At 44.9% G+C, this 27835-nt stretch overlaps 1 protein-coding gene across 1 annotated transcript; it reads right to left on the bottom strand.

The window, feature by feature from the left end:
* Positions 1 to 568: 568 nt before the first annotated feature.
* Positions 569 to 21200, bottom strand: MPHOSPH6 (M-phase phosphoprotein 6). The gene is made up of 5 exons (XM_069966163.1): positions 20981 to 21200; positions 8054 to 8166; positions 6059 to 6149; positions 4941 to 5041; positions 569 to 3188 (listed from the first exon to the last, which is right to left on the bottom strand). Exons 1-5 carry the CDS (start codon positions 21026 to 21028, stop codon positions 3050 to 3052), a joined length of 492 nt encoding a protein of 163 aa, XP_069822264.1. The 5' UTR covers positions 21029 to 21200; the 3' UTR covers positions 569 to 3049.
* Positions 21201 to 27835: the final 6635 nt, after the last annotated feature.

Here is a 27835-nt window from a genome sequence, read left to right on the forward strand (position 1 = left end):
TGATTATTTATACACAGGTGTAATGGGTAAATTTAGCAGTTTTCATATTTTAGATTATACGTTATGGTGCTTGTTCAAGTAAAAAGTGATCTTTTATCAACTGCAAATTGTGCTAAGTGGGCGCTGCACAGCAACAGCGCCACTTAGCCCCGCTCACAGCGCCTCCGCCCCTCCATGACATCATAGGTACATAGGCCCTGCCCCCTCGCAGACCATTGAAACAGTCTGGCATAAAGGTCTAAGCCCCACCCCCTCTAGGTCGGCCCATACCATGGCCTATGCGGCAATGGTGTCAGAGGGGCGGAGCTAAGTAGCCATGTGAAGCCCCGCCCATTTAGCACAATCTGCAGTTGGTAAAAGACCACTTTTTACTTGAACAAGCACCATGACGTATGATATAAAATAAGGTTTGAAAACTGGTAAATTTACCCATTACACCTGTGTAGAGCAGTCAGAATGCAAAAAAGGGGGTGACAGTGTCACTATAAGGAAATTAAAAAAAAAAAACTTAAAAAAGGAACAGAAAAAATTAGCTGAAAGTCTCACACCAAAGCCAACAGCAATAAACTTCTATATAAAATATTTAATCAGCTGTACATCATAGTGACACGAGCAGAACAGTATATTTTCCCTTATAATCTGATATAGAGCTCACATACATTATCCCAGTTCACAGTAAGATTGTAAACGCCAGTTATTCAGTACAGGTACTTAAGTAACTTGCTGGGTAAGGTATTGGTATCCTATAGTGCTGCTAATGGAACAGGTTGGCAGTGACACAGCCATTGCAGCACCTGACGTGACCCTGGCAAGTAATACACCAGGACAAAATCCAACTGCATTACAATTAAATCAAACCCAGGCATCCCACACAGGGGAATAGCTTTTCAGATTAGAAAAGATATCAACAAACCCCTTCCCCCACCAGAAATAGCGCCACTGTGTGGTGTTTGGGACTGCAGCCTAGTTGAGGTCATACATACAAGTTACAGCATGTAAACAAGGGTAGCACTGTTTGTAAGAGAAAAATCACCCTAGGACCCAGAGCAATAAGAGCCTTTCTATGGCTTATTATGTGCGCTCTGTAGTTCATATATATTTTGTATGGTATATGACCTAGAAGCATTACTCATGTCACTGTTTTAATGTGATATTGAAGTCTATGAGGCTCCTTGGGTAGAGAATATATTGTTACAATTCACTTTTCATTAAGGCACGTTCTTTTGGCTGGACTGTTACTGATTTAGCTTTATCTATGTATAGAGACACATACAACCTCAGACATACATTCATCAACAACATTTTGTTGGCAACCAACAAACTTATGGCTTTGGGTTTTTCACTTTGCCACTAAATACGCTACATCCATCTACAGATGACAACACATCCTGATGAATTATTTAAAGTGCAATGACCTGTGTAACATTTGGCAGCTGATCGTATCTTTTGTGCAGTTATTGAAATCATAGTAAGTCAGCCAACTACAATGAATAGGCCTTACAAACAATATAGTGATGTTCATTTGGCCCATCCACATGGTTGACTGGCCCTTGCAAAGGCTTTGTAAATGAGCGGCAATCTTGCTGATCACCGCGTGCTTGTAGTGCTACATTAGCCCATGTACAATTCTGTTGGCTGGTGATCAAATCTGTTGGCAGACACACTACTAAAAGCTTAGCTGTGCTCCTATAGTGTACTCGAATAGTTGTCTCTTTCCATTTTCGGATTACTGTTTATTGCCTGATATAAGGCTACACTTGAGAGCAAATTCTATTAAGACACTGAGCCAGCAGAGAACGTTGGGTGATTCTAATCTGACGCTAGAAGAATTTGGAACATAACTCTAATGAATAGAGTAGAGCAAACTTTGAGCATGCATGAGTTCATCTGAACCTGAGCATACGGCATTTCATTAGCGGTGGCTACTAAAGTTGGATAAAGGTTGCCTGGAAAACATGGAAACAGCTTATGGCTTTATTTATGTTTTCCAGGCAGCCATAAAGCGTTCTCCAACGTGAGCAGCCACCGCTAATCAAATGCTGCATGCTGGGGTTTCTTATGAACTCATGCATGCTCAAAGTTCATGAATGTACCCAGCTACTGCACCACAGACAACTCTAGAATATAATACAGGTTGCAACTGATGAGGAGTACAGGATAAGTAAGGTAAATGTAGATACACAATGAATCCACATGCAGAACTGAGAATGCAAGCATCATAAAAAGTGCAACAATCAATACAAGATAAGTAAAACAAGGTGTTTAAAAGGGAACTAACAGCAGATTGGAAGTCTCTAACCTGCTGTTATAATCCCATAGGGCCAGAGACACTGAGGATGAAGGTAATTTTCTTACCTGGAACCTAGCTAGTCTCTGAAAATGTTGAATATGCAAACAAGGTTGTGTGGTGTAGTGGGGGTGGAACTACTGCCCTTTAGTGCACCGATCCTCCCCTCCTATTGACTTTTGAGGCGGTGCTTTGCAGGGACATCACTCTGGTGCTCATCACTGCAGATCCCTGGATGAATATTCATGAGTAGTAATCCTGTAGTAGTAGTCTCAAAGCGCCAAACCCCCTTATTTGCATATGGAATAAAATCAAGGTCTTCAGGAAACTGCACTGAGAATCAAGGTAAGAAAGTTACCTTCAATCTCAGCGCCCTGTGCACGATGGTTACATAACAGCAAGTTAGATGCCTCTAACCTGATGTTAGTCTCCCTATAAAATGCACCACTTTATGCAGAGAAAGGTGGTTGAAAGCTGCTACAATTTCAAATATACAGATGTAGCGTCTGTGGGAAACGAAGTCAGTATAAAAAAGTAGAAGGGTTATAGAAAATACACTATTTTTACAAATCTCATGTAACAGCTTTAGACTATGAAGCTCTAGACAGTTACACACAGTACCAGCACCTAGAATGTCTCTATTTGATTTACAGCTTCAAAAAATAATAAATAAAAATGACTCTAAAATAAGTAAAATGAACTGTACATTTGTTAGATTCACATGGGCTCTCATATATAAAACAGTTCGTGTTCTACAGCGTCTCAGTCTTGAGGCTTCTTAAAGCCTTTCTTCACTTTGCTGCTCTTAATATTACTATTTTCATCTTCTTCTTCCTGAATGGCTTTATGGTCTCTCTTCTTGGCAAATTTCATTTTGATGCTGCCCACTAATGATTCGTATCTGCAAAGAAGAGGAAAAAAAGGATTTTGTTAATGGAGGTTTTTTTTTCTATTCATTACATAAGCTCAGTAAAAACACATACAAAAGTAGTAAGCAGAGCAGTAGCGTCTCCATCTGCTGCTATAAGGTTCTGTGCCATAAAAATTACAAATAATGCAGGAAATATCCACAAAGTGTAAACTGATGACGAACACAGAAAAAAAAAATTTGGTCAGCTCTCCTAGAACACCATTCACACTAGGCAGGAGCATGTTGTTATGGCTGATATTGCTAACATGCAAAAACACAAAAATGCAACAGCTCACTGCGATGGCAAGATACAGACCCACAACAGACATGAAAATAGTTAAAAGCACCCCCCCCTAGCTGCCAAGAAAAACTTCCACAAAAATAATGGGACTCTTGGTTACCATTTGCAAACAGTGTAAAGACACCCCACCACGATAGGGTGGCCCAATGCCGGGGTGGACCTACACTGTACTCTGGCCCCTCCATGGCATGTAATATGCCTATGCTCTGGGCATGCAAGATCCATCTTATACCGGCAAAAGTAATTACACCACCTGGGTGGGATGGGTGGGGTGCACGACCAAGTAGAGACAGCCACTCCCCCCATCTGGAACACAGAAAAAAAAAAAAAAGACAAAATTTGGTCAGCTCTCCTTGAACACCATTTACACTAGGCAGGAGCATGTTGCTATGGCTGAAATTGCAAACACACAAAAAACACAAAAATGCAACAAACAGTGGTTTACACTGTTTGCAAATGGTAACAGAGAGCCTAATTGTTTTTGTGGGAATTTTTTTTAGCAGTTGGGGGGGCTGCTTTTAACTATTTTCATGTCATTATTAGAGATGAGCGAACCTCGAGCATGCTCAAGTCGATCCGAACCCGAACGTTCGGCATTTGATTAGCGGTGGCTGCTGAAGTTGGATAAAGCCCTAAGGCTATGTGGAAATCATGGATATAGTCATTGGCTGTATCCATGTTTTCCAGACAACCTTAGAGCTTTATCCAAGTTCAGCAGCCACCACTAATCAAATGCCAAACGTTCGGGTTCGGATCGACTTGAACCCGGTTCGCTCATCTCTAGTCATTATCTTGCCATTTGTTGTGTTTTTGTAAACTGATGACTGCAGAAGTGGTATACTCAAGTGTTGCTCCACACCAATGATATCTATTGCTGCTAAAAAGCCACATGAGAGCTATTCTGAATGATTGGCTTATAGTTCTAAAATACAAACTGAAACAGTGTTAGGAATGGTGTATGACATCTATTCTCTCCTAGGTGTACTTTTAATCCCCATGTCACACACCATCTCCTTTAAACCCTGTATTAGGTTTAATACAGTGTGTAGGTCTCTGGAGTGTATGTTAACACAAGGACAAATCACTGCTGAGTTAGAGTTTAGTGGCCTTTAAATTATAGTTTAGATTTATGTTTGGTGACATGATTATCAAATGTAATTTCATAGTAACTACTTCATTCCACAAGACTTTTGCAACCAGTTTCCTATTTACCTACAATTCATGTCCAAGTCTATAGCACCTCCAATACTTTATCATCTTCTTTCACTAATGACGAATATCTTAATTAATCACAGTACTCCCGACACCTCCCCCACACACCAGGGCCTTGAAGACTTCTTGCTATGATTCATGGCAGTGTTAATGGATTCAGCAGAGTACATATATATTAATGACACTTCTCTCAAAACTTCCTGATCACAGAATAAGATGATAAATCTTACCGGCGGGCCATTTCTATATCTGACACATCCGCATCCATTTTTCCTATATCAAGGTCCTTCTCTTCTTCTTTTGTCTTGGAGTTCATCTGGACCATAAGCTTCTGAAAACAGAAATAAGATGATTGAGTGCACTGTGACATAGGACTGATGATCAAACACCAATGTGACAGCCTGCCTAGCACTGAGGACATCCTGCACAGCAAACAGTTTTTCTACATTCCAGTATTGGGATCTGCTCTCCTAAAATACATGCAAAGATGTAAGTATGAATGAATCTATCCTCCATGTATTACATGTCACCTCCAATCAGATCACTAGGCATCTGGCCCTTAAAGGATATATACAAAAAAGGTTCACAGTAGAGGGACTAAATCACCTTCAATATAAATACGGTAAAGCTCTAAACTGTAACCCTAGGTGTCACTCTACGATATACGCAGAAAAAACCCACCACAAGGATGAATACACGATAAAATTATGGGCATAAGTTCTGAATCATTGCAGAAAATATTTTATTTACCACGATTGTATTAATAACATGATAAGAACAATATAAAAAACACTTAAAAAGTATATTTAAAAACAACCAAATCTTAATACAATTCCATATATTACTGACAAACAACATAGAATAAATGGATTAGCATTAGGTGCCTCACAGGGGATTGTCTAGTAAAATGCCACTATATTTGTTACCATGGATTAAATAAAGTGAACTACTATTAAAGCAATATTTGTAAAAAAAGACAAACCACAAGCCCTTAGTCTTTATCAGCACTCACCCATTCTTACAGGGACGGCTGTATAGCTCTTACCTTCCTCTTCTGTGCCATAGTTTGCTCCAAGACTATGAGGCTGCATTCACACTTCCGTAGATTTTGCAGACTTATGGAAGTGAATGCTTGAAATGGAATGTTTCAATATCATGCCAGCAGCAGGGAAACTCTTTGAAGCGCAGCGGCGCTGAACAAGTTAACATTATAAAAACTCTAAAAAAAGCTGCTAAAATATAGATCAACTTCCTGACTTTAACGACGCATGAGGGTAAATCATGTCCACATGGAGCTTACATCCATGTAAATTAGATAGGATTTAAACAATCCCATAAAATTCATCACCTCAATCTCTGGATTGAAACCTTTGAAGGACATTCTGCCGTACAGGAAATCTTCACATGGAAGGAAACTTCTTTCTTCAATAATAAAACTCCTGAAAATGTTGTTAGATATTTAATTAGCTTGTTATTAGGTCATATTCAGAAAAACACAAAAACAGGCCCCACACAAAAATGCTTTGTAAGTATGGATGAAAAATGTTCACCTTAAAAGGGTACCCTGGTGAGTAAAGTTTTTTTAGTTTTTTAATACATTACTTCAATAAAGTTCTATTACTTTATAACATAACTTCATTAAAATAAATATGGTTTTAGTTTTTTGTGTTTGAAAACAACTTACGTTGGGTGGCAGACGTAAGGGGTGACATAGGCCCCTCTGCTGCCCCCAGGGTTTGTGTCGTTCCTCTGCTCTGATCATGGGCTGCCACATAGTGCTATCGATACAGGAAAGGGTCTTGTCTCCAATGTTTTTTATATAGCTATCAGAATATACACTACGGGGGGGGGGCAGAGGCTGCCTGTCAATATCACTGTGTTGCTGCCTCTGCATATAGTGAGTGGTATTTTCTATGTCCTGCCCCCACTTCCTGTAAATTGCCCAAGTCCTGTAGTTGTCATAGACAAACATGTTGTGACAACTGGTAGAGGAGCAGAAACAGTTATAACGTCAATCATAAGCACAAAACTTTTTTTTTTTTTTTAAATAAGATGAATTACAAATATGTTAGCTATTAACGTTTTTGTCAAAATATGAAAAGTTTTTTTATGACAGTGGCCGCAAGTGGTTAAAGCGGCACTAATTGTCCGGGCTGGTTGCAAGCGGCTGTGCAAGGATGTTTCAAACTATGCAGCAGCAAACTGTGCTTGTGCGGGAGAGGGGAGCTGGCTGTCAGCAGGATCTGTACTCTCTTGAGAGAAGGCAGCAATGGTTTATTACTGTTCATTACCAATCACTGTACAAAGCTCTCAATGAATGCTGTGTACACAACACTGTAAGTCGGCATAAGGCTCCCTGCTCTCATCCTGCCCAATAGGATCACCAGAAGCTACAAGGGAAATCAGCAATAAAATTATATTGCACTGCTAAATAGCCCCCAAAAGTCTTTTATTGCATTACGGGGGAGGCATGACAGTAGGGATTATAAATAATGATGCTACTAAATAAAAAAGGGAAAGCTTCTAGCCTTGTCCCCTATATACATCGGCTATATGGAATAGCGCTATTAAATAAAAAAAATAAATAAAAAAAACATTTAACATCCCCCACTCCCAAAACAGGCTGGTTAGCTGGCTATATATTAGACGCATCAGGAAGCCTTGTGTAGTCGGCCGAGGAGCTCCAGGGACTTCCAATTAATACAGGCTGCAGCCTTCTGTATTTAAAAACCTAATGAATACTGTAGATGTCGTGATCAGAGTGTATACAGCTTGTAAACAATTGCTTCATCGGCAGTCTCTGCACACTTTTAATACTAACATTATATACCTGGGGAGAAAGGAACAGCCCAGGGCTGCATGGCATTATGACACGATACCTTAGGGTCCTTTTACACAGGCCAATACAGACCCTGTACGGATACATACGAGCAGCAATCGGCAAGATCTACGCTCCCTTGCAGTGCCTTTACAAGGCAAGATGAATTGTGCAGCCATTTATATACATTGCTATTGGCCACACATCACCTGTTTACACAGAGAGATGTGTAGCCGAAAAATAAGCTGGCGGGTGGGCGTTTGCAAGCTCCTTGACTGATCTCTGGCACTTTTACACAGGCTGATTATCGGGTGATGAGGGTTCCAAGGAACGATAGCGATAGTAGGCCTGTGTAAAAGGGCCTTTAGTTAGTGATATGTGGCACTGCACTCATGGGACTTTTGTTGTCTGTAGCTTTGCACATCCATGTCTAGCTCAGCCATGTTCATTAATTACTACTCGACATGACAATGCTGTCAGCGGTGGGGGCCAGATCGGATGTGTAATAGTTGCTAGGTTCCTTACTCTTTCTCCTTCAGTTCCGGCAGGTCAAGGAACCAGTGTTCATCGCTGATGATCTTTTTCTCCTCCTCTTCTAACTGTTTCTTGGTTTCTGGGTCAAGACTCCTTTGCATGAACTAAAAAAAGAAAAACAAAAAGATTTAAAAAGATAAATTGACATTACTGCTCCTACCAGAGAGGAAGGGAGAGCAATGGTAACATTTCTATTTCTCCAGTTATGCAGTTCCATTTGAGGAATCAACTGGGTGTTGAGTGCAGCAATATTAAATAAAATAAATAAATGGTTCTATCCTACTTTCTCAGAGCCCTAAACATCAAATTTATACGTGTGTGTGTGTATGCATGTAAGGGGGTTAGGAGGGGGATGAAAAAAATAAGCGATGGCGTGCACACACATACAGGGGCAACCAGCCATATTTTATTGTCACTAAAGGTAACATAACAGAAGATGTGCTAGTGCACAAGTCTCAAACTCAGAGCCTTCAGCTGTTACGAAACAACAATTCCCATTATACCTGGCGAGCCTGTCCAGGCATAATGGGAATTGTAGTTTTGCAACAGGTAGGGGGCCAAAGTTCTTCACCTCTGTGCTAGTAGGTCTAGACATGACACACAAATTGTCAGCATATAAGCTCATTGCTGTGGCCTATCCTGCCCTGGAAATGAAGCAGAGCCACTCCGACATCACCCACTTACAGAGGGCTGCACAAGGCTTTGTGATACAATACATACCTGGACAAGCAAAAGGTACAGTATCTAACAGCTATAGATTCCAAGGCATCGGTGACCCTGTACTGAGCCATAGGGTTGTCGACTACGTAAACACACATTACATTGTAACCATGACGGCTGTACAGCTAATCATATATTATCCCCGTGCTGAAATGACATCTCACAAGCCCCTATAATAACCTATCGAGCTCTTTCCGCCATTAGCCCCATCTAACCTGCAGAAATGTGTTTATTCCAAGAAGGAGCATTTCTTACAATTACACCTACTCACAACAGGAGGCAAAAAAAGTAATTTAACCAAATGGTGACATAAGTGTTACTCAATGGCTGTTTTAAGCCTGGCTATTCATTGCGAAACACTCCGGCACTTTCACACTGCTGAACACATTTCAGTAAATGGCTGAATAAGAGTGTTTGGAAGCTGGACTCTCCCCCCACTTATTAGGCTTCCATTAGACGTACCTAGCAGGCCGCCTTACATTAGGAAGGAAATCTTTCAGTGCATGACCACAGATTGTGGTTGGAATACAGGTCAGCAGCTTCCAAGGCTCATTATTTCGTTGTTCTTTAATCTAGCTGGTTTCATGTCAGTGTTAGTATTACTTGCACTTACCAAGTAATGGGGCACCCCACTGCTTTAATGCAGATGTATGGAGGTGTGCAAACTGCCTGAACCTGTAAGCACCTGGTCCTGCCTGATAATACACATGGAGGTGCTATACAAGCCATCAGAGGAATAGCTGGATACCCATGCATTCTGCTGTCTACAACAAGACAGTGCGGCTCAATGAAGTGTCTAGTTTAGATTGGACGTCATGTGGAAAGTAAAACCAGATTCTTCCAGCCATTAGAAGGGCTCGTGGGCAGGGGGAGAAGCAAACAGTGAAGCTGCCTGATTCTCATCTGTATTGCAATAAGCATTTATGTCGGTAAGATATGGTTGTGTGCTGACATTTCATATGATGGCTTTTTACTGTAATTTGACAGGAAAGAGGGTTATAATAGGAGGGGAGAAGCACAGCACTCAAGAGCAATGTCATTATATTTCCCCTACTCTATGTGATATCTAGTGGGTGTATGGAAGTATAACTGCTGTGGAAAGGGTTTCACTAAATGATCAATAAGAACTGGCATGTGTCCACTCTCATGACTCTGGACCTTCCGTTCCCTGACATTGGGTGGGATTGATCAGTCCCTCTCTATGTGACTCCTCTTCTTTAACCCCTTGAGGACGGGGCCAATTTTCAGTTGAGCACTTTCGTTTTTTCCTCCTTGTGCTTAAAGGGAATGTGTCGCAAAGTAAAAAAAAAAAATTGAAAGTGTTAAAACTGAATTCGTTATTTTTTTTGTTAATTTATACGTGTTTTTAATTTTTTTTTTCATGTAAGGAAATATGAAAAATTTATCTAATTTTCCATATTTCCCAGTGATGGCCACCAGGGGGAGCTCCAGCAGGAAACGGCTGGTAAAAGCAGCCTGAAAGACGGATGCTGAAAAAAAGAGGCAGTCCCTGCTCAACTGCTGTGACATCATCACCTCCCTCCTCTTTTCACAGGGAAACAAAGAGGGGAAAGGTGCTATTATCTGTACTGCTGGGCAGCGCCATTTTGTTGTTGTCTGCACAGCAGTACAGATACAACAAGCATGTCCCTAGCCTTTCTTAATAAACCTGAGCTGCTGCAGAACCTCCTAATACACCTCAACCTGCTGCAGAACCACATACAGCTGTCCTGCCCACACTCACCTCCCACACTTCTTATCGCCCATCCCCCGAATGCACATAGTATTGTTGTTACACTCACAGCTCATGCCTGTACACTTGGGATCAGCAAATGTGCAGCAGTAGCGAAACCCTTCGCTATGCTCGGCCGTCAGCCGGCTGCATTTGAGCTCCGCTCCAGGTGTCTAGAAAATTTGGGTACAGCTCTGGGGAACTTCTCCCAGGAAGTATCCAGCTTTTCCTAACACCTGGAGCGGAGCTCAAATGCAGCCGGCTGACGGCTGAGCATAGCATAGGGTTTCGCTACTGCTGCACATTTGGTCATCCTTAATGTACTCTCATACAGGCGGCTGGGGTGACAGGTAGGAGAGGATGGGGTGACAGGGAGGAGAGGCTGGGGTGACAGGAGGGAGAGGCTGTAGGAGCTGGGGTGACAGGAGGGAGAGACTGGAGTAACAGGGGGAGAAGATTAGGGTGTAGAGCCAGCAACTGTTGGTGGTGGGGGCATGGATAGCAACCGGGGGGCTTGAGGAGAAGGCAGGGCAGAGACTCCCTGGGACAGTTACAGGGCCGCGGTGAGCTACCCCCCACTAACCGTTCAGCCCCCCCCCCCCCCCCCTACCAGTTACCGGTCCGGTGTGAGCTTCGGGCACGAACAGGCTGTAGTACACCGTCCCGGAAGCTCACAGCTGCAGCCCCTCTGTGCACGGACTTCTCTCCTGCTCGGCAACAATGACGTCACTGAGCAGGAGAGAAGTCCGTGCACAGAGGGGCTGCAGCTGTGAGCTTCCGTGACGGTGTACTACAGCCTGTTCGTGCCCAAAGCTCACACCGGACCGGTAACTGTACGGGGGGATGTACCGTCCTACCCAGCCCACCCCTGGCATCGCCGGCGGTGTGCCCAACGGTTAGTGGGGGGGATGCAGCCAGTCCAACACTGTGTGTGTGGGGAGGGGAGAGAGCTGCACAGTGTTCTCCAGCCCACTCACTGTGCGGTCTCTCTCCTCCCCTCTCGTGCCTCTTGCTGGCCAGAGGCTTCATGAAAATGGCGCCGTCACCCTGCCCCATGTACTTCAGCTGTGTACTGCGCATGTCTATGCACATGCGCAGTACACAGTGACGGAGCCTCCAGTTTGAGTGAACCAGACGGACTCCATCGGTTCACTCTAATGTTATGGAAGTGCCGTATAGTGTCTGTGTGTGTGTCGTGAAATGACATCACACACAGACACTATAAACATGGCAGCCCCCAGTGCATGCATCAAATTGATTAAAAAACACTTAAGCCCCATGTAAAAAAAAAAAATAAAATAAAAGAACTCACTTATTTTCTATAAATACTTTTTATTAATAAAATTTCAAAAATATGACACTGTCCCTTTAAAAGGCCATAGCACTTGCATTTTTTCACCTAGAGACCCACATGAGTCCTTATTTTTGGTGACTTTGCAATGAAAAGCTTAATTTTTCCATAAAGTATGCTGCGAAACAAACAAACAAAAAAATAAATAAATAAATATATATATATATATATATATGTATGTGTGGTGAAATTGAAAATAAAATGCATTTTTTTTATTTGGGGGGGGTTTTGTATTTACGCAGTTCGCCCTAGGGTAAATTTGACTCATTATACATGTTCCTCAATTTAGTACGATTATAACTATATGTAACTTATTTTAAAAAATGAAAACCTTTTGGTCTATGGGGCTGTATGAGGTGGCAGTTTTTGCGCCATGATGTGTTCTTTCTATCGGTACCTTGTCTGCACATATGCAACTTTTTGATCACTTAATACAATTTTTCTGGATTTGATGTGACCAAAAATGCGCAATTCGCATTTTGGAATTTTTTTGCGCTTAGGACGTTTACCGCGCGAGATCCAGAATGTAATAATTTGATAGTTCGGGCGATTACGCACACGGCAATACCAAATATGTTTGTTTATTTTTTTTTCTTTATAAAATGAGGAAAGGGGGATGATTTCAACTTTTATTAGGTAATCCTGTGCTTGTGAACGCACCATAAGCCAGGTACTTTTCAAGAACCTTTTAGAATCTTTTCAGCAAGTTCCAGAAAATTATCTTATACTATACAGAATGTATTACTTACATTGTCACTAGAGGCTCAATTGGGACATGGTCCTATTACCATAACTAAGGATACAGTGATAAACAATGATAAAATTCTTAGACGCTTTTCCCCAATCTAGATCTAGCTCCAACTCAAGACTCCTAAATTTTATCACTCATAAATGGCCAGTCAGACACCAGGGGACTTATTTATCAAACTGGTATAAAATAGATCTCGCTCAGCAGCTTCTACCTAATGTCCTACATGATCCTGGGGCGACTTCTGAGGGAATAAGGAAAGATACAAAGCAGATTCTCCTGTGTGCCCAGTGAATGCAGCTAGTTTCCAGCCACCATGTCCTGAACAACTTAAAACTAGACTAGATGGAGCAGGTGACACACTGCTAACAATGCCAGATCCCTGTGATAGAGGGGGTCACCCATATTGATAGAGGGGACAGACACAGGCCCAGGTTTATCGGTTCGCTGTCAGTGCCCGCGCTCCTAAATTATTGTGGCCTCACAGAACTACCTGCTGAGCCAGTCAGTGACTGCAGTTGTGTACCGCCTCACTCACCGGCTGAGTGGGGCCATGACATCACAGGATCAGGAGCCCAGCAGGGGACCAGGAGCTATGATTCTGCACTGCGGGGGTACCGGAACGGGTAAATAGGACTTCTTTTTTAATGATCCTACTACCCCCAGTCCCCCCCCTAGATTTTTCACTGTTGCCCAGAAAACCCCTTTAACTACTACCTCCCTCTCAAACAGACACAGACTGCTGCAGCCATAGCACACCGAAAAAAAGACACCCAATGCTCTGCCAGAGAGAAAACGACAGAGTTTACTGCTACACTACTTAAGTCTTCTTCCTCTCCTTTATAATACGCTATTTTTTTTTAGCCATTCAGCAAAGCCAAGACAATTCATGTGACATTTCCTGCTGCACTAATCACCTTGAAGGAGCACAGGTGTGGCTTGTAAGAAGCTAATGTTACGTTTACACGGAGCGATAATTCACCCAATCGAGCAATTAACAACTTCGAAGTAACAACTTGTTTTTTTATAATGATCAGCGTTTAGACATAATGATAAATCGTTATTGTGATCGTTTTAAGATCGCTTAAGCCTATCTCACACATAGGGTGAATCAGTAGAAGACTCAGTAGAAGACTGTTTACACGAATTGATCTGCAAATTTTTAGCGAACAACCAACGACGACTTGAGAACATGTTGAAAGATTACAATGAACGATTTCTCGCTCATCATTAATCGTTTTCTGTGCTTACACGAGCCGATTATCGCTCAAATGCGATCGCTATTGCGAAAATTCTAACAATAAATGTTCCGTGAACACGTACCATAAGAGTGAGGCATAGTCCTAGACCCATCAATCCAGCTTTCAAGAGACACAGCTAATCAAAGGGGACCTCTAAACATGTACCGATCATCGAACAGATGTGAAGTGCATCAGTTGCATTGTCAGCAGAACATTGCAACAAAGAAAAGCATCATCAGGCTCTTCACATCACTGACTAACCAATAAAGGAGCCTGCATTGCCCTATTGTGGTCATAACAAAAAACACAGAAGAAAGCGCTTCATGGTGCAGAGAGTTTAACCGTGGATTCCCTCACCTGATGTAGTTGTGCAAGAAAGAGGCACAACTCTTTAAGGCTAGATTCACACTGCGTTTTTGCAATCCGTTTTTTTCATCCGTTTTATGCAAAAAATGGATGCATTTGCATCCGTTTTTCCATTGACTTCTATTGTAAAAAAAAAACCCAGATCAAAACGGATCCGTTTTTTTTGACGGACACAAAAACGTAGCTGAGACTATTTTTGTGTCCGTTAAAAAAAACGGATCCATTTTGATCAGTTTCTTTTTTTTTTTTTTTTTACAATGGAAGTCAATGGAAAAACAGATGCACACAAATGCATCCGTTTTTTCATCAGTTTTTCATCCATTTTTCGCAAAAAACAAATTGCAAAAACGCAGTGTGAACCTAGCCTAAGCATGTGAGATGGAAAACACTGATGGGCAGCCTTCTTGTGTACCCGCGCTGAGGCAAATAGACACATGCAGACCTCCACTCCTCGAGAAAGACAGGTTAAACAGGTGTGGCCAACTCCAGGTGGATATGTGAGTATATAGCCCATGTATATATCTGGAGTTAGACGTGCCTGTTAAACTTCTCTTTAACGGGGAGTGGACGTCAGCATCTGTCTATTATAGTCGTAGGCAGTAAAATACCGGCATGTTAGCCTTAAATTGGCCTGTCAGAAATTGAATGGGACTGTTATGATTTTCAAAGTGTTAAGGCTTAGGGAACCATCATATGAAGAAAAGAGAAAATATATATAAAAATCTAACTATTTCAACCTATTTGAAGAGTGTTTTTTAGCTTAAGCTGCAGTAATGGCTTCTTTTGCTCTGCCCACACTCGCAGGTCAGGGACGTGACAGGAGGACGCTGGTTAAAACCTGATTGCATTGTAACCCTCCCCAGCAGAGAGCCTTTCAGCGGCACAATCTGACAACACTACTTCTTAAAATGGAAGTTCAAAGAGTAAATTACTTCACAGAAGAGCAAAACGGGGGGGAATTCATAAAGGCGCCCACCTTGGGCAATCAAACACTTAGCGTGGCAGGAGAGGGGTTACTGAGCCACTATAATTAACATTCGGTCACTCTAACACCTCCTGTTTTAATCAGAGAATTCACCTAAGCCAACAACGTCTACACAGGGAGCTCTATTAAACTCCAGGACAGACATGCATGGGAAATGCTCAAAAGCTAGTCCGTCTCAGGAGTGACTGTCACTTGAATTGCTGGAACAATCAATAGTGGCTCTTGAGCTCAGAGCAGCCTCCATAAGGAGATGCGATACATCAGAAGTATGTGGAGGAAGGGACAGTGTAATGCGCCTCCCTTCTCCTCTATGACTAGCAGTGTAGTGTATTAATCCATGATGACAGAGTAGCTCTGGAGTTGATAATGAAGCTCCAGTAAAGGCCCTATTACACGTATTCGGCCGATAATCGTCTTGTGTAATAAAAGACAAACGATCAGCCGACAAGAACAATGTCGGCTGATTGTTGCCGTCATTTGTCTTTCAACATGTAGAAAGACAAACGACTAAGATAGCAGTGATCTGCTGCCGTCGCTCCATGGAATAAGAGTGGCGGCAGCAGACTGCTGCTATCTGCTATGGGCTGCCCAGATGATGAAGCGATCACCTGGGCTGCCCCCCACCCCCTGTACTCACCCGCTTGCTGACGACGCGTGTAATAGCACTGGCAGGGAGCGGGGAACAAGGAGCTGACAGCGCTCCTTTGCTCCTCTCCGTCACCCCGTGTGATAGGGGCTTAACTCAGGGGACAACTGACTTTTGTTCTAGTTATCAGTGGGAAACCACTGCTCGGACCCCCAATAATCAAGTAGTTTTCTATCCTGTGGATAACTATAGAGAATAGTAAAATTGTTCAGTGTGCAGTATTAGTAACTGTAGCAGCTCCCTGTGTACCTCATAGAGCTAAAAATCAGACTCCTCTCCTCCAGACTGTGCTGCCCTGCTCTGTGGTGACTCTGTCCTTAAAGGGGTTGTCCGGCGATAAAAAATTATTCACAGAATAACACACATTACAAAGTTATACAACTTTGTAATGTATGTTATGTCTGTGAATGGCCCCCTTCCCCGTGTCCCACCACCCCCACCCGTGTACCCGGAAGTGTGGTGCGCTATACATTACCTGTCACGTGCCGACCACGGTCTCCGATCCTCAGCAGTGACGTCTTCTTCGGGAGGCCAGCGGATCTTCCCGAGTGCCGGCCGCCCTCTGCAGCGTCATCCGAAGCTCAGCCGCGATTGGCTGAGCATAACTGTGCTCAGCCAATCGCGGCTGAGCAGCTGATGACATGGCTGCGTCATCAGCCGCTCAGCCGCGATTGGCTGAGCTCAGTTATGCTCAGCCAATCGCGGCTGAGCTTCGGATGACGCTGCAGAGGGCGGCCGGCACTCGGGAAGATCCGCTGGCCTCCCGAAGAAGACGTCACTGCTGACGATCGGAGACCGTGGACGACACGAGATGCGGTGAGTATAATGCACCACACTTCCGGGTCTAGCGTGGGTGGGGGGAAACACTGGGAAGGGGGCCATTCACAGACATAACATACATTACAAAGTTGTATAACTTTGTAATGTGTGTTATTCTGTGAATAATTTTTTATCGCCGGACAACCCCTTTAAGATGGCTGACATGGAGGAGCATGTGACAATGCCCCGCCCCCAGTGACTACCCTAAGCCGTTATATGCCTATGCCTTTGCCAAGTTGTGTAAAAAAAAAAAAAAAAAATAAGGAATGGAAAATAAAAATTTAAAAAATTAAATAAAAATGAGTAAAAAAAATAAATAAAAATAAAATCCTTAGGGTATGTGCACATTATGGATTCTGAGTGCAGAACTTCAAGTGGATTCCGCCGTGCACCACTGCTTGACGTTCCACCCGTCCCATAGGTTCCATTTTACACTGCCGTTCGCCCCATAAAACAACAAGTTCTAGGCTCAGAATCTGTAGTTTGCACATACCATCCGATTTTCATTAAAAATTTTTGTTAAAGTGTAAGGCCTCTTTCACACATCTATTTATTCCGTCCACATTTGTATTTCTATAGCTTATGGATCTGTCTTGATGGCATGAGGCCTAATGAAAAACAAAAAAGACCCAACATATTTTGTATTGCTGGAGCAATATAATAAACATATCACAGTGTGAACGCCATTAAATGAAATGTGAAAAACTACTGGGCAATTGATCAGTAGTCAAGGAGCACGTCTCTTAGGCACCTCTCACATGTTCACAATATAAGTTCCATTTTCGGAGCTCCCGCCATCACATTGAGCGGTAATGTCAGGAGCTCCTAGATCTGGTCTGCCGTATACAGTCAGTGCATGCACCCTTACGTGGCACGGCCAAAACTTACAGCCACATTTAAATGGCCCTTAATGGTGTTCCGGGAAAGGGGGGCAGCTTCTCGAAGATGCAATAGCTGGTAGCCAATTCATTCCACAGGCCTCACCACTTGGGCTGCCATAGCTCTGGGACTGCAATAGGTTGCCTTCAGCAGCCTGTAGCAGTCAGGTCAAGTCAAGATAACCTGATAAATGCAGCCTGCACCTAGGCCTCACGGAGAACAGGTCAAATGCCTTCCTGGCAAACAAACGAACTGCGCCTCACAAAGAGATCATAGTCCAAAAATATATTTTATTAATATAAATGCAGGGGACAAACTTTTAAAAACATTTAAAATACCAACACTTCATTGATCAGGATATGGTCCAGCGAACCCTAAGGCCCCATTCACACTACAAACTGGGCGCCGAATGTTGCCTTCTATCAGTTACAATGGAAGGGCACGTACCTCCACTCAAAGAATTGACAGGTCAATTCTTTGAGCAGAGAACATAGTGTGAACAGGTCCTAAGCCTGCAATACAATAGTTTATGTGGCAGCCATGATCAGACATGTATCAAAAAGTATATCTATCTATTTACACATTTTTTTTATATATTTTTTGCATGGTGCCAGGCCAGGAATTTGCAGTGGAATTAAAAAAAAAAAAAAAAAAAAAAAAAAGTATGTAAAACTATAGTAAATGGAAACAGGATTGCAGTGGATTTCGTTGCAGAACTATACTGTATGTGTAAAACTGGCCTTAAACTGTTTAGGAGCTACCAACATGATTAATCATGATGCTGTGAGCACCCAGGTCCAATCCATAGAACACAGTTTGATTTTCCACTGACTTCCATTACACATATATATATATATATATATATATATATATATATATATATATATATATATATATATATAAATAAAAAAAAAAAAAAAAACAGAACAGATGGAAGTCAATGGAAAAACAGATCAAAATGTTTGTACACAAATACATAAATTTTTTCACAAAATCTGATGAAAAAACGGACTGCAAAAAGCACAGTGTAAACCAAACCTTAGGGTCCTATTCCACGGGCCGAGGAGGGCCCGATCAACGATGTAAACGAGCGGCGATCTGCTAGATCGCCGCTCGTTTACTGGGCCTATTCCACGGCCCAATGATCGTTGAGCGAGGTCTGCAAGAACATGTCCTTGCAGCAGCAGTAATACATTACCTGTCCAGGCTTCTCCGCGCTGTCTTCTTCCCAGGGTCCCGCGCGCTCTATCTTCTGAATGGCCGGTCAGCTGACAGGCCACACTCAGCCAATCACAGGCCGCGGCGGTCCCGGCCTGTGATTGGCTGAGCGCTCCTTCAGCTGACCGGAAATTCAGAAGATAGAGAGCGCGGGACCCTGGGATGAAGACAGCGCAGAGAAGCCTGGACAGGTAATGTATTACTGCTGCTGCTGCTGTTAAATCGTCGGTCGCCCGCCGCGCACCGCTATTCAACCGTAGCGATGCGCGGTGGGGGAACGATGATTTTAGGTCTGGCCCTAAATGAACGATCAGCCGATGACACGATCATCGGCTGATCGTTCTCTTTATTTCACTGAACGATTATAGGTCGAATCGGGCCAAATGGGGCCGATCCGGCCGATTATCGTTACTGTGGAATAGGGCCCTTAGGCAATGTTCACATGACTTTGTCCCTTTTTGGTTCTCAAAATGATGTCCTTCAGTTCATGTTTTGGGCACCTATTTTTACAACGATTGTAGTTGGTACACTATTCTAGTTCAGGCCCTTTTGGGTGAGGCTCTTTTTTGAAGGTCCATTAAATATAGGAGTGAAGACGGTGAAAAAAATATATATGTGAGCGAACAACTATAAAAAAACGTCCGTTGTTTGCAAAATAACATTATGATGATAATAAATAATTGTCATGAACATTAATTTAACTTCCGCTCAAACAGCATTTGTTATTAAATACACTATTGTGTGTATTGGGTGTCTGTCGTTCCATTCCATTGACTTGTTATAACGGACGTTTTTTTAAAAAGAAAAAAACAATGCAGTGTGCACATAGCCTAAAGGAGTACTAAGGCCTCATTTATTTTTATATACTGCTGCACTGATATAGATAATAATAAAGAGTCTATTCTCGCCTCAGTACATCCCCCACTAATGTCTTCCTGGCGCATCTTCACGTCGCCACATCCAAGTCAAAATTGTCTTCGCAGCAACAGCCTGCTCGGCCAGTCACGGGCTGTGGTACTGTCCTGTCTCAGGCAATGATTGGCTGAGCCGGTGTCTTTACAGAAAAGTTAATTAAAACTCCATTAAGAGCACACTTTAGAAAAAAAATTAAATAAATTAAACACTAAGGCCAGATGGTAAAAGTCACTAGGAAAATATCCACAAGAATTTTAGGTGTAGCGTTTTACTTGTGACTTAACTGCAGTTTTTCTAAAATGCAACAACATGTTGTAGCTATGGTGTCTTGAAGCCTAAAGTGACTGTACCACCAGGCCCAGGCTGAAGCACTGGAGGCGGGCCGACCCACCCTTAGTGGGAAGAAACCCCAGCCCCTCCATGACGTGACTCCATTAGAATCAATGCAACCCTATCATAGAGGGGCGGGGTTTCCTCCCACTAAGGGTGGGTCGGTCCTAGATCAGTCTAGGATCCACCAAACTTCTAGATGGCCTGAGCCACGGCCATGAAGCGAACCCATCAGCCTGTCCTGATTCATCTTACGCTGTCCAGCTGGTAGTTTGGGTTATACCACGGTTGTAATTTTTTTTATTTTGTTTTTTGTAGTATTTTGTTTTGGTTAATAAAATCTCAAACTCAATCAAACCCTGAAACAGCACTTATAAATCTGGGCAAAAATTCATCTTTTCCGAATCATGAGGAGCCCAAGAGAGGAGGCATCATACGTACACGCATAAGCCCCTATAACAGGGCTGCTTTACAGTCAGAGATCCGAAACATGAAGAACCAGTTAAAGGGATTATCCAGGCTGCTTTCAGCGCCACACCTGTCCTCAGGTTGTGTCTGGTATTACACCTAGGTTCCAGAACTGACCTGCAATAGCCCACACTGAACCACTTCTCACAGCATAGTTATGCACAGGAGTACAGAAGTTGCTGGGAGTTGTAGTTCTAAAACAGCAGGTGGGCAATAGGGTTGTAGAGTGTGTCAGAGACCGCAGCTCCACAGACACAGGCAGTACCGCAGGATGGGCACGCTGGGACTTGTGGTGCAGCCATGGCTATGGCTGCAGAGCACAGCAGCTACAAGCCTCAGCATACTAACAGGCCATGAGGCACTGACACATGGTCATACAGAAGAGGTTCTGCAGCAGCAGCAGCACATGGATCCCCCGCCCCTCTTCGCTGCCATGTGTTCCCCCCAGAAGCATCCATGGCGGCGGCACAGGCTGCGCCCGGTCCCCATGCCTTCCTCACCTTCATCCGCAGGAGATTCTTGGACAGCTTGCCCACTTCGGCCGCCATACTGATATCCGGAGAAGCAGAAACGCGAAACCAGCGGTGAGAATGGGGCTCGCTTTACGGGCCTCGGCTCCTCAACGGCGACCTAGGGACAGGCAGCACTAGTCAGCTGCAGACGGGCAGGAAGAGCAATCGAGGCTTGATGCGCCGCTCAGAGCCGCTGCTAGTGTGCGGGGCACGTGACCTGCCTGTTGCCGCCTCCTGCGGCCACATTAGTATACTGCTGCTTCTACATAGTCATTGTGATCTACCCTCCTGAAGGATTCCGCCTGCTCTGTGAACTAGATAGCTTGGATATAATAATCTGCAGACTGAGGTCCTGTATAAGGAGACATTCTGCTTACATGTGACTGCACTGATATAGGGACAGCACTAATATAGGGACTGTGCTATTAAAGGGAGGGTGTCATCTGAAAAAGGGCTTGTCCAATGAAGCTATTTTTCTTTCAAATCAACACATTTCAGAAAGTTATATAGATTTGTAATTTACTTCTATTTGAAAATCTCAAGTCTTCTTAGACTTATCAGCTGCTGTATGTCCTGCAGGAAATGTTTTCAGTCTGACATGGTGCTCTTTGCTGATATCTCTGTCCAAGACAAGAACTATCCAGAGCAGGAGAGGTTTTCTATGGGGATTTGCTGCTGCTCTGGACAGATCCTGTCTGGGCCAGAGATGTCATTAGAGAGCAATGTGTCAGACTGAAAAGAAAACATTTCCTGCAGGACATGCAGCAGCTGATAAGTATGATCTATATAACTTTCTGAAACCAGTTGATTTGAAAGAAAATTTTTTTAGCTGGACGATCCCTTTAAACATATTTTTAAGAGTTTTATTTTTTTCCTTTTTTTCTTTTTCATTTTATGCTCCGTTCACACGGAGTAAAGCTGGCGCCTCCTCTCACCGCGCTGAAGAATGGACATGTCCAGAGAGAAGGTGCGCAAGCCTCCCATAGACTATCATTATGACAGGGAGGCTGGCGGGATTTGGTGACGGAGTATTCCGCTGCTGAATTACGCCAGTTGTGCTCCGTGTGACGGGAGCCTTACTATCTATATTTTGAAGTAATCCTGAAACCTTGTAGTTTTGTGTTCTGTACAGATAATTTCCCAGCAGTGCTGTAGACAAAAGTATTAGTCAATACAAAAAGACACAGCAGTTGGCACTCCGGAAAAATCTTCGGTCGGCGTGGTTAAGTCAGAGGACTTTTCTGATTGTATTCCATGAACAGGGGTGCTCTCTCTCTCTCACGTGAAAGTCATATGAACCATGTGCACTCCTGGAGAAGTGCGGGTCATGCACGAAACAGCTGTCACACTGATTGGAAGGGTGTTGGCGTCTTAGCCACCCGACGGTGTTCACAATGAAGGTTTTTAATGGAATACTGAAAGGTGGTGAGTGCCATCTCATTTTACTTTCTATTGCACATAGGAGTATAGTGACAGGTGACCAATATATTGTATAGATAACAGTGCTCACAATTAGCACACCCCCCCCCCCCCGTCTATATAGGTCACTGACCACACCCACAAGCTTTTTTTTAATTAAAGCGGATAGCCAGCGAGCAGGAAAGGTCCTGCCTTTTCTGTTTTTCAGCATTCCACTTCTCTGTTAATTCCGTGATAATACTTGCATGGATGAGAGGGGGCGGAGCATGTTGCAGGCAGTTATCAATAGCTGTCTGATGTTACCGATATTGCTGTATCATCAGGCAATTATCGTACATTATGTGTGGGTGTGGTTGCAATGCCTGCAGCACCCACAGTATGCTCCTGTCTCCCCTCGTCTCTGGAAGTTACTTGCACCCCCCATCCCCATAGGGCACTTTCTGTGTCCAGTAGAAAGCAGCATAATCAAGGGAAAGAGACAGAAAATGTAATGACATGTGTGGAATTAATTGTTAGGTGTGTGTGAAGGCACCCTTAAAGGGGTTCTTCGGCGGGGGGGGGGGACTTTTTTTTGGGAACCGGGGAGGAGGTGGCTGAAATAAGAGACGTCCACTTACCTCCCCGGTTCCAGCGGCGGGTCCCGCATCACGGCACTCCGGTACCCGGTTCCCGGCCGCTTCTGGGTGTCTGACGCCGCCCGTGACGCTACGTCTCAGGGCCGCTCAGCCACTCAGTGGAGGAGGCGGGATCCGAGTGGACTTCAAACGGATCCCGCCTCCTTCACTGAGTGGCTGAGCGGACCTGAGACGTCACGTCTCGGGCCCGCGTCAGACACCTGGAAGTAGCCGCTGGAACCGGGGAGGTAAGTGGACGTCTTTTATTTCAGCCACCTCCTCCCCGGTCCCCCCAAAAAAGTGCCCCCCCCCGCCGGAGCACCCCTTTAAGGAATTATCTGGTTGAGTTCATCCAGTGCCAGTTCATCCCAATGAGAATACAAACTCGCAGCGGCTGGGCGGGACGTCCAGCCAGGAATCCCCGAGTCAAACCAGAGAGCAGAGCAGGTAATGTATGCTCCATCAGGCAGGGGGTTAATTTACATCGCAGAAGGATGTAAATCCCATTGCGAGTATGTATTCTTATTGGGATGAACGGAAATCTGCGGATCCAGTGTGTGTGAAGGCACCCTCAAGCAGGGCAGCTTTTAGAGGTCAAGCAGCACTTCAGCATCAGAAAGCTACCCCTGCTGCCCTGTCTATGCAGTGCTCATTTCTTTTGCATCATTATCAGCTCTGTCTGATAAGGTCCCGACCCCTGTAGGAGGCAGAGCTAATACAGCAATAATACCAGTTACACCATTTAAGAAACAAATATTATTGCCACACCTTCCCATCACACAGTGACTGATACCATCATACCATACCAGTGTTGCTGGTTTAGGGGGCCTGGTCCATTACTGGACTGGCCAGCTGCAACAGGGCCCGGTAGTTAAAGGGGTTATTCAGCGCTACAAAAACATGGCCACTTTACCACTACTGTTGTCTCCAGTTGGGGTGGGGTTTTGAAACTAATGCTAAGTTTACACGGAGCAATAATTGGCCCGATCGCACGATTAACGATTTCGAAGTAACAATTTTTTTTTTTTATAACGATCAGCGTTTAGACGGTACAATATATCGTACGGAAAAATCGTTTTGCGATCGTGCGCCCCCGGCCCGCCCGCCCGCAGCCCGTTTGAAATTCCCGGCTCCCCTTTTCAGCCAATCAGTGCTGCTTTGCAGCCCTTTGGGGGGGGGCTGGCGGGGCTGTGGGCGGCGCGCGGCCGGACTATCGCGCGACGACTGTTTACACAGAACGATCGGCAATCGTTTTTCGATCGGCGAACGACAATTTATGAACATGTTAGAAGATCAAAATGAACGATTTTTCGATCATTCGCCGCGTTTACACGTACGATGATTGTTCGAATTCAATCGTTATCGCGAAAATTCGCCCGATAATCATGTCGTGTAAACGTAGCATAAGGGTCCATTTACACAGAAAGATTATCTGACAGATTATCTGCCAAAGCTTTGAAGCCAAAGCCAGAAACAGACTATAAACAGAGATCAGGTCATAAAGGAAAGCCTGAGATTTCTCCTCTATTCAAATCCAGTCCTGGCTTTGGCTTCAAATCTTTGGCAGATAATCTGTCAAATAATCTTTCTGTGTAAATGGACCCTAAATTCCATTGAAAAAAATGGAGCTTAATTGCAAAATGCACCTGAACTGGAAACAACAGTAGGGGGAAAAGTGGCCATGTAGCGCTGGATAACCCCTTTAAGCCTTACTGCTGGTTCTGGAGGGGAAGAAACTGGAGTCTGACACTGGGGGTAAGTATGGAGAGGCTCATTAGTTTAGCACACTTTTTACAATGTCAGGTGCTGACACTTGCTGTCAGTGACCAATATCAGATACCTCTAGATCAGGGGTCTCAAACTCGCGGCCCATGGGCCAACTGCGGCCCTCGGGACACTAGTTTGCGGCCCCCACCTCAATGGTAATTTTACTGTAAATGCGGCCCAGCCCCGGATAAAATGCCTGCCGCCCTGAATCTTTTTTCCCCGGCATCTTGTAAACCAGATGAGGCTCTTTTGATGGCCGCATTTGGCTCGCAGGTCGCCGCGGCTGCCCCTCCGCCTCACACACCACCCACCCGACGTAGTTCCCGGACGTCCTTGTCCAATCAAATCAGCGCAGGGAGGGAGCGTGGAGCTGCCCGGGATGTGGAGGCCGGTGGGGAGAGGTAGGATGCCGAAGGGGAAATGGGGGAGGCCAGTGGGGAGAAGGGGGAGGCTGGAAAGGAGACAGGGGGGAGGGGAATAGACACTTGGCCTGCTGGTTCCTTGGAGGGGTACTTCGGGATGGGGGCCCCCAGCCTGGAGTACCCCTTTAATGCAAAAGATGTGTGGTGGGGGTCAGGCAGTGTGTGTGTGTGCTGGGTGGGGGTCAGGCAGTGTGTGTGTGTGTGTGTGTGGTGGGGGTCAGGCAGTGTGTGTGTGGTGGGGGTCAAGCAGTGTATGTGTGTGTGGGGTGGGGGTCAGGCAGTGTGTGTGTGGGGTGGGGGTCAGGCAGTGTGTGTGTGTGGGGTGGGGGTCAGGCAATGTGTGTGTGGGGTGGGGGTCAGGCAGTGTATGTGTGTGTGGGGTGGGGGTCAGGCAGTGTGAGGGGTGGGGGTCAGGCAGTGTGTGTGGTGGGGGTCAGGCAGTGTGTGTGTGTGTGGGGGTCAGGCAGTGTATGTGTGTGTGGGGTGGGGGTCAGGCAGTGTGTGTGTGGGGTGGGGGTCAGGCAGTGTGTGTGTGTGGGGTGGGGGTCAGGCAATGTGTGTGTGGGGTGGGGGTCAGGCAGTGTATGTGTGTGTGTCGGGTGGGGGTCAGGCAGTGTGAGGGGTGGGGGTCAGGCAGTGTGTGTGTTTGGTGGGGGTCAGGCAGTGTGTGTGTGTGGTGGGGGTCAGGCAGTGTATGTGTGTGTGGTGGGGGTCAGGCAGTGTATGTGTGTGTGGTGGGGGTCAGGCAGTGTGTGTGTGTGTTTGTGTGGTGGGGGTCAGGCAGTGTGTGTATGTGTGGTGGGGGTCAGGCAGTGTGTGTTTGTGTGGGGTGGGGGTCAGGCAGTGTGTGTGTGTGGGGGTCAGGCAGTGTGTGTGTTTGGTGGGGGTCAGGCAGTGTATGTGTGTGTGGTGGGGGTCAGGCAGTGTGTGTGTGTGTGGTGGGGGTCAGGCAGCGTGTGTGTGTGTGTGTGGTGGGGGTCAGGCAGTGTGTGTGTGGGGTGGGGGTCAGGCAGTGTATGTGTGTGTGGGGTGGGGGTCAGGCAGTGTGTGTGTGGGGGTCAGGCAGTGTATGTGTGTGTGGGGTGGGGGTCAGGCAGTGTGTGTGTGGTGGGGGTCAGGCAGTGTGTGTGTGTGGTGGGGGTCAGGCAGTGTGTGTGTGTGTGGGGTGGGGGTCAGGCAGTGTATGTGTATGTGGGGTGGGAGTCAGGCAGTGTATGTGTGTGTGGGGTGGGGGTCAGGCAGTGTGTGTGTGTGGTGAGGGTCAGGCAGTGTATGTGTGTGTGGGTTGGGGGTCAGGCAGTGTATGTGTGTGTGGGTTGGGGGTCAGGCAGTGTGTGTGTGTGTGTGGGGGGTGGGGGTCAGCCAGTGTGTGTGTGGGGTGGGGGTCAGCCAGTGTGTGTGTGTGTGTGTGTGGTGGGGGTCAGGCAGTGTGTGTGTGGGTTGGGGGTCAGGCAGTGTGTGTGTGTGTGTGTGTGTGGGGGGGGGGGGGGTCAGGCAGTGTGTGTGTGTGGGGGGGCAGGCAGTGTGTGTGTGTGTGTGTGTTCCATTCATGTTCAAAAAGTTAAATGTTAAGGAACTGTCAATACAGGCATTTGAATCTGAATAATTATACTTACATTTCTCTAGTCAGCAACTATATGTGGTTTTAACAGATGAAAAGATAAAAACATTTGATGACATTGGAATGTTTTTGTAAGATCTTTTCTTGTGCAAAACCTGATGCGGCCCAGCCTCACCCAGACTCTACCTCCAGCGGCCCCCGGGTAAATTGAGTTTGAGACCCCTGCTCTAGATACTGCAGAAAGTAGTGACCACAGCATGTAGGTGGTTAGAATGCAATCTTCCACACAGGGAATGCTATAAACAGACAAAGAAAATCCTTTACTGAGTGTAAGGAGTCCTTGCACAGTGCTGATTTCTTTTAGGCTATGTTCACACTACGTATATTTCAGTCAGTATTGCAACCAAAACCAGGAGTGGATTGAAAACACAGAAAGGCTCTGTTCACACAATGTTGAAATTGAGTGGATGGCCGCCATTTAATGGCAAATATTTGCTGTTATTTTAGAACAACGGCTGTTATATTGAAATAATGGCTGTTATTTACTGTTATATGGCGGCCATCCACTCAATTTCAACATTGTGTGAACAGATCCTTTCTGTGGTTTAAATCCACTCCTGGTTTTGGTTGCAATACTGACTGAAATATACGTAGTGTGAACCCAGCCTTAGGCTGGGTTAACACTACGTATATTTCAGTCAGTATTGTGGTCCTCATATTGCAACCAAAACCAGTTGTGGATTAAAAACCCAGAAAGGATCTGTTCACACAATGTTTAAATTGAGTGGATGGCCGCCATTTAATGGCAAATATTTGCTGTTATTTTAAAACAATGGCTGTTATATTGAAATAATGGCCGTTATTTACTGTTATATGGCGGCCATCCACTCAATTTCAACATTGTGTGAACAGATCCTTTCTGTGTTTTTAATCCACTCCTGGTTTTGGTTGCAATATGAGGACCACAATACTGACTGAAATATACGTAGTGTGAACCCAGCCGTATACAGTAGTATGTCAGGGGACAGTGCACTGCTGAGGCCCTGACCTACTGGCTTGG

This window comes from Dendropsophus ebraccatus, chromosome 4, assembly GCF_027789765.1.
Source record: "Dendropsophus ebraccatus isolate aDenEbr1 chromosome 4, aDenEbr1.pat, whole genome shotgun sequence".
Lineage (NCBI taxonomy): Eukaryota > Metazoa > Chordata > Amphibia > Anura > Hylidae > Dendropsophus > Dendropsophus ebraccatus.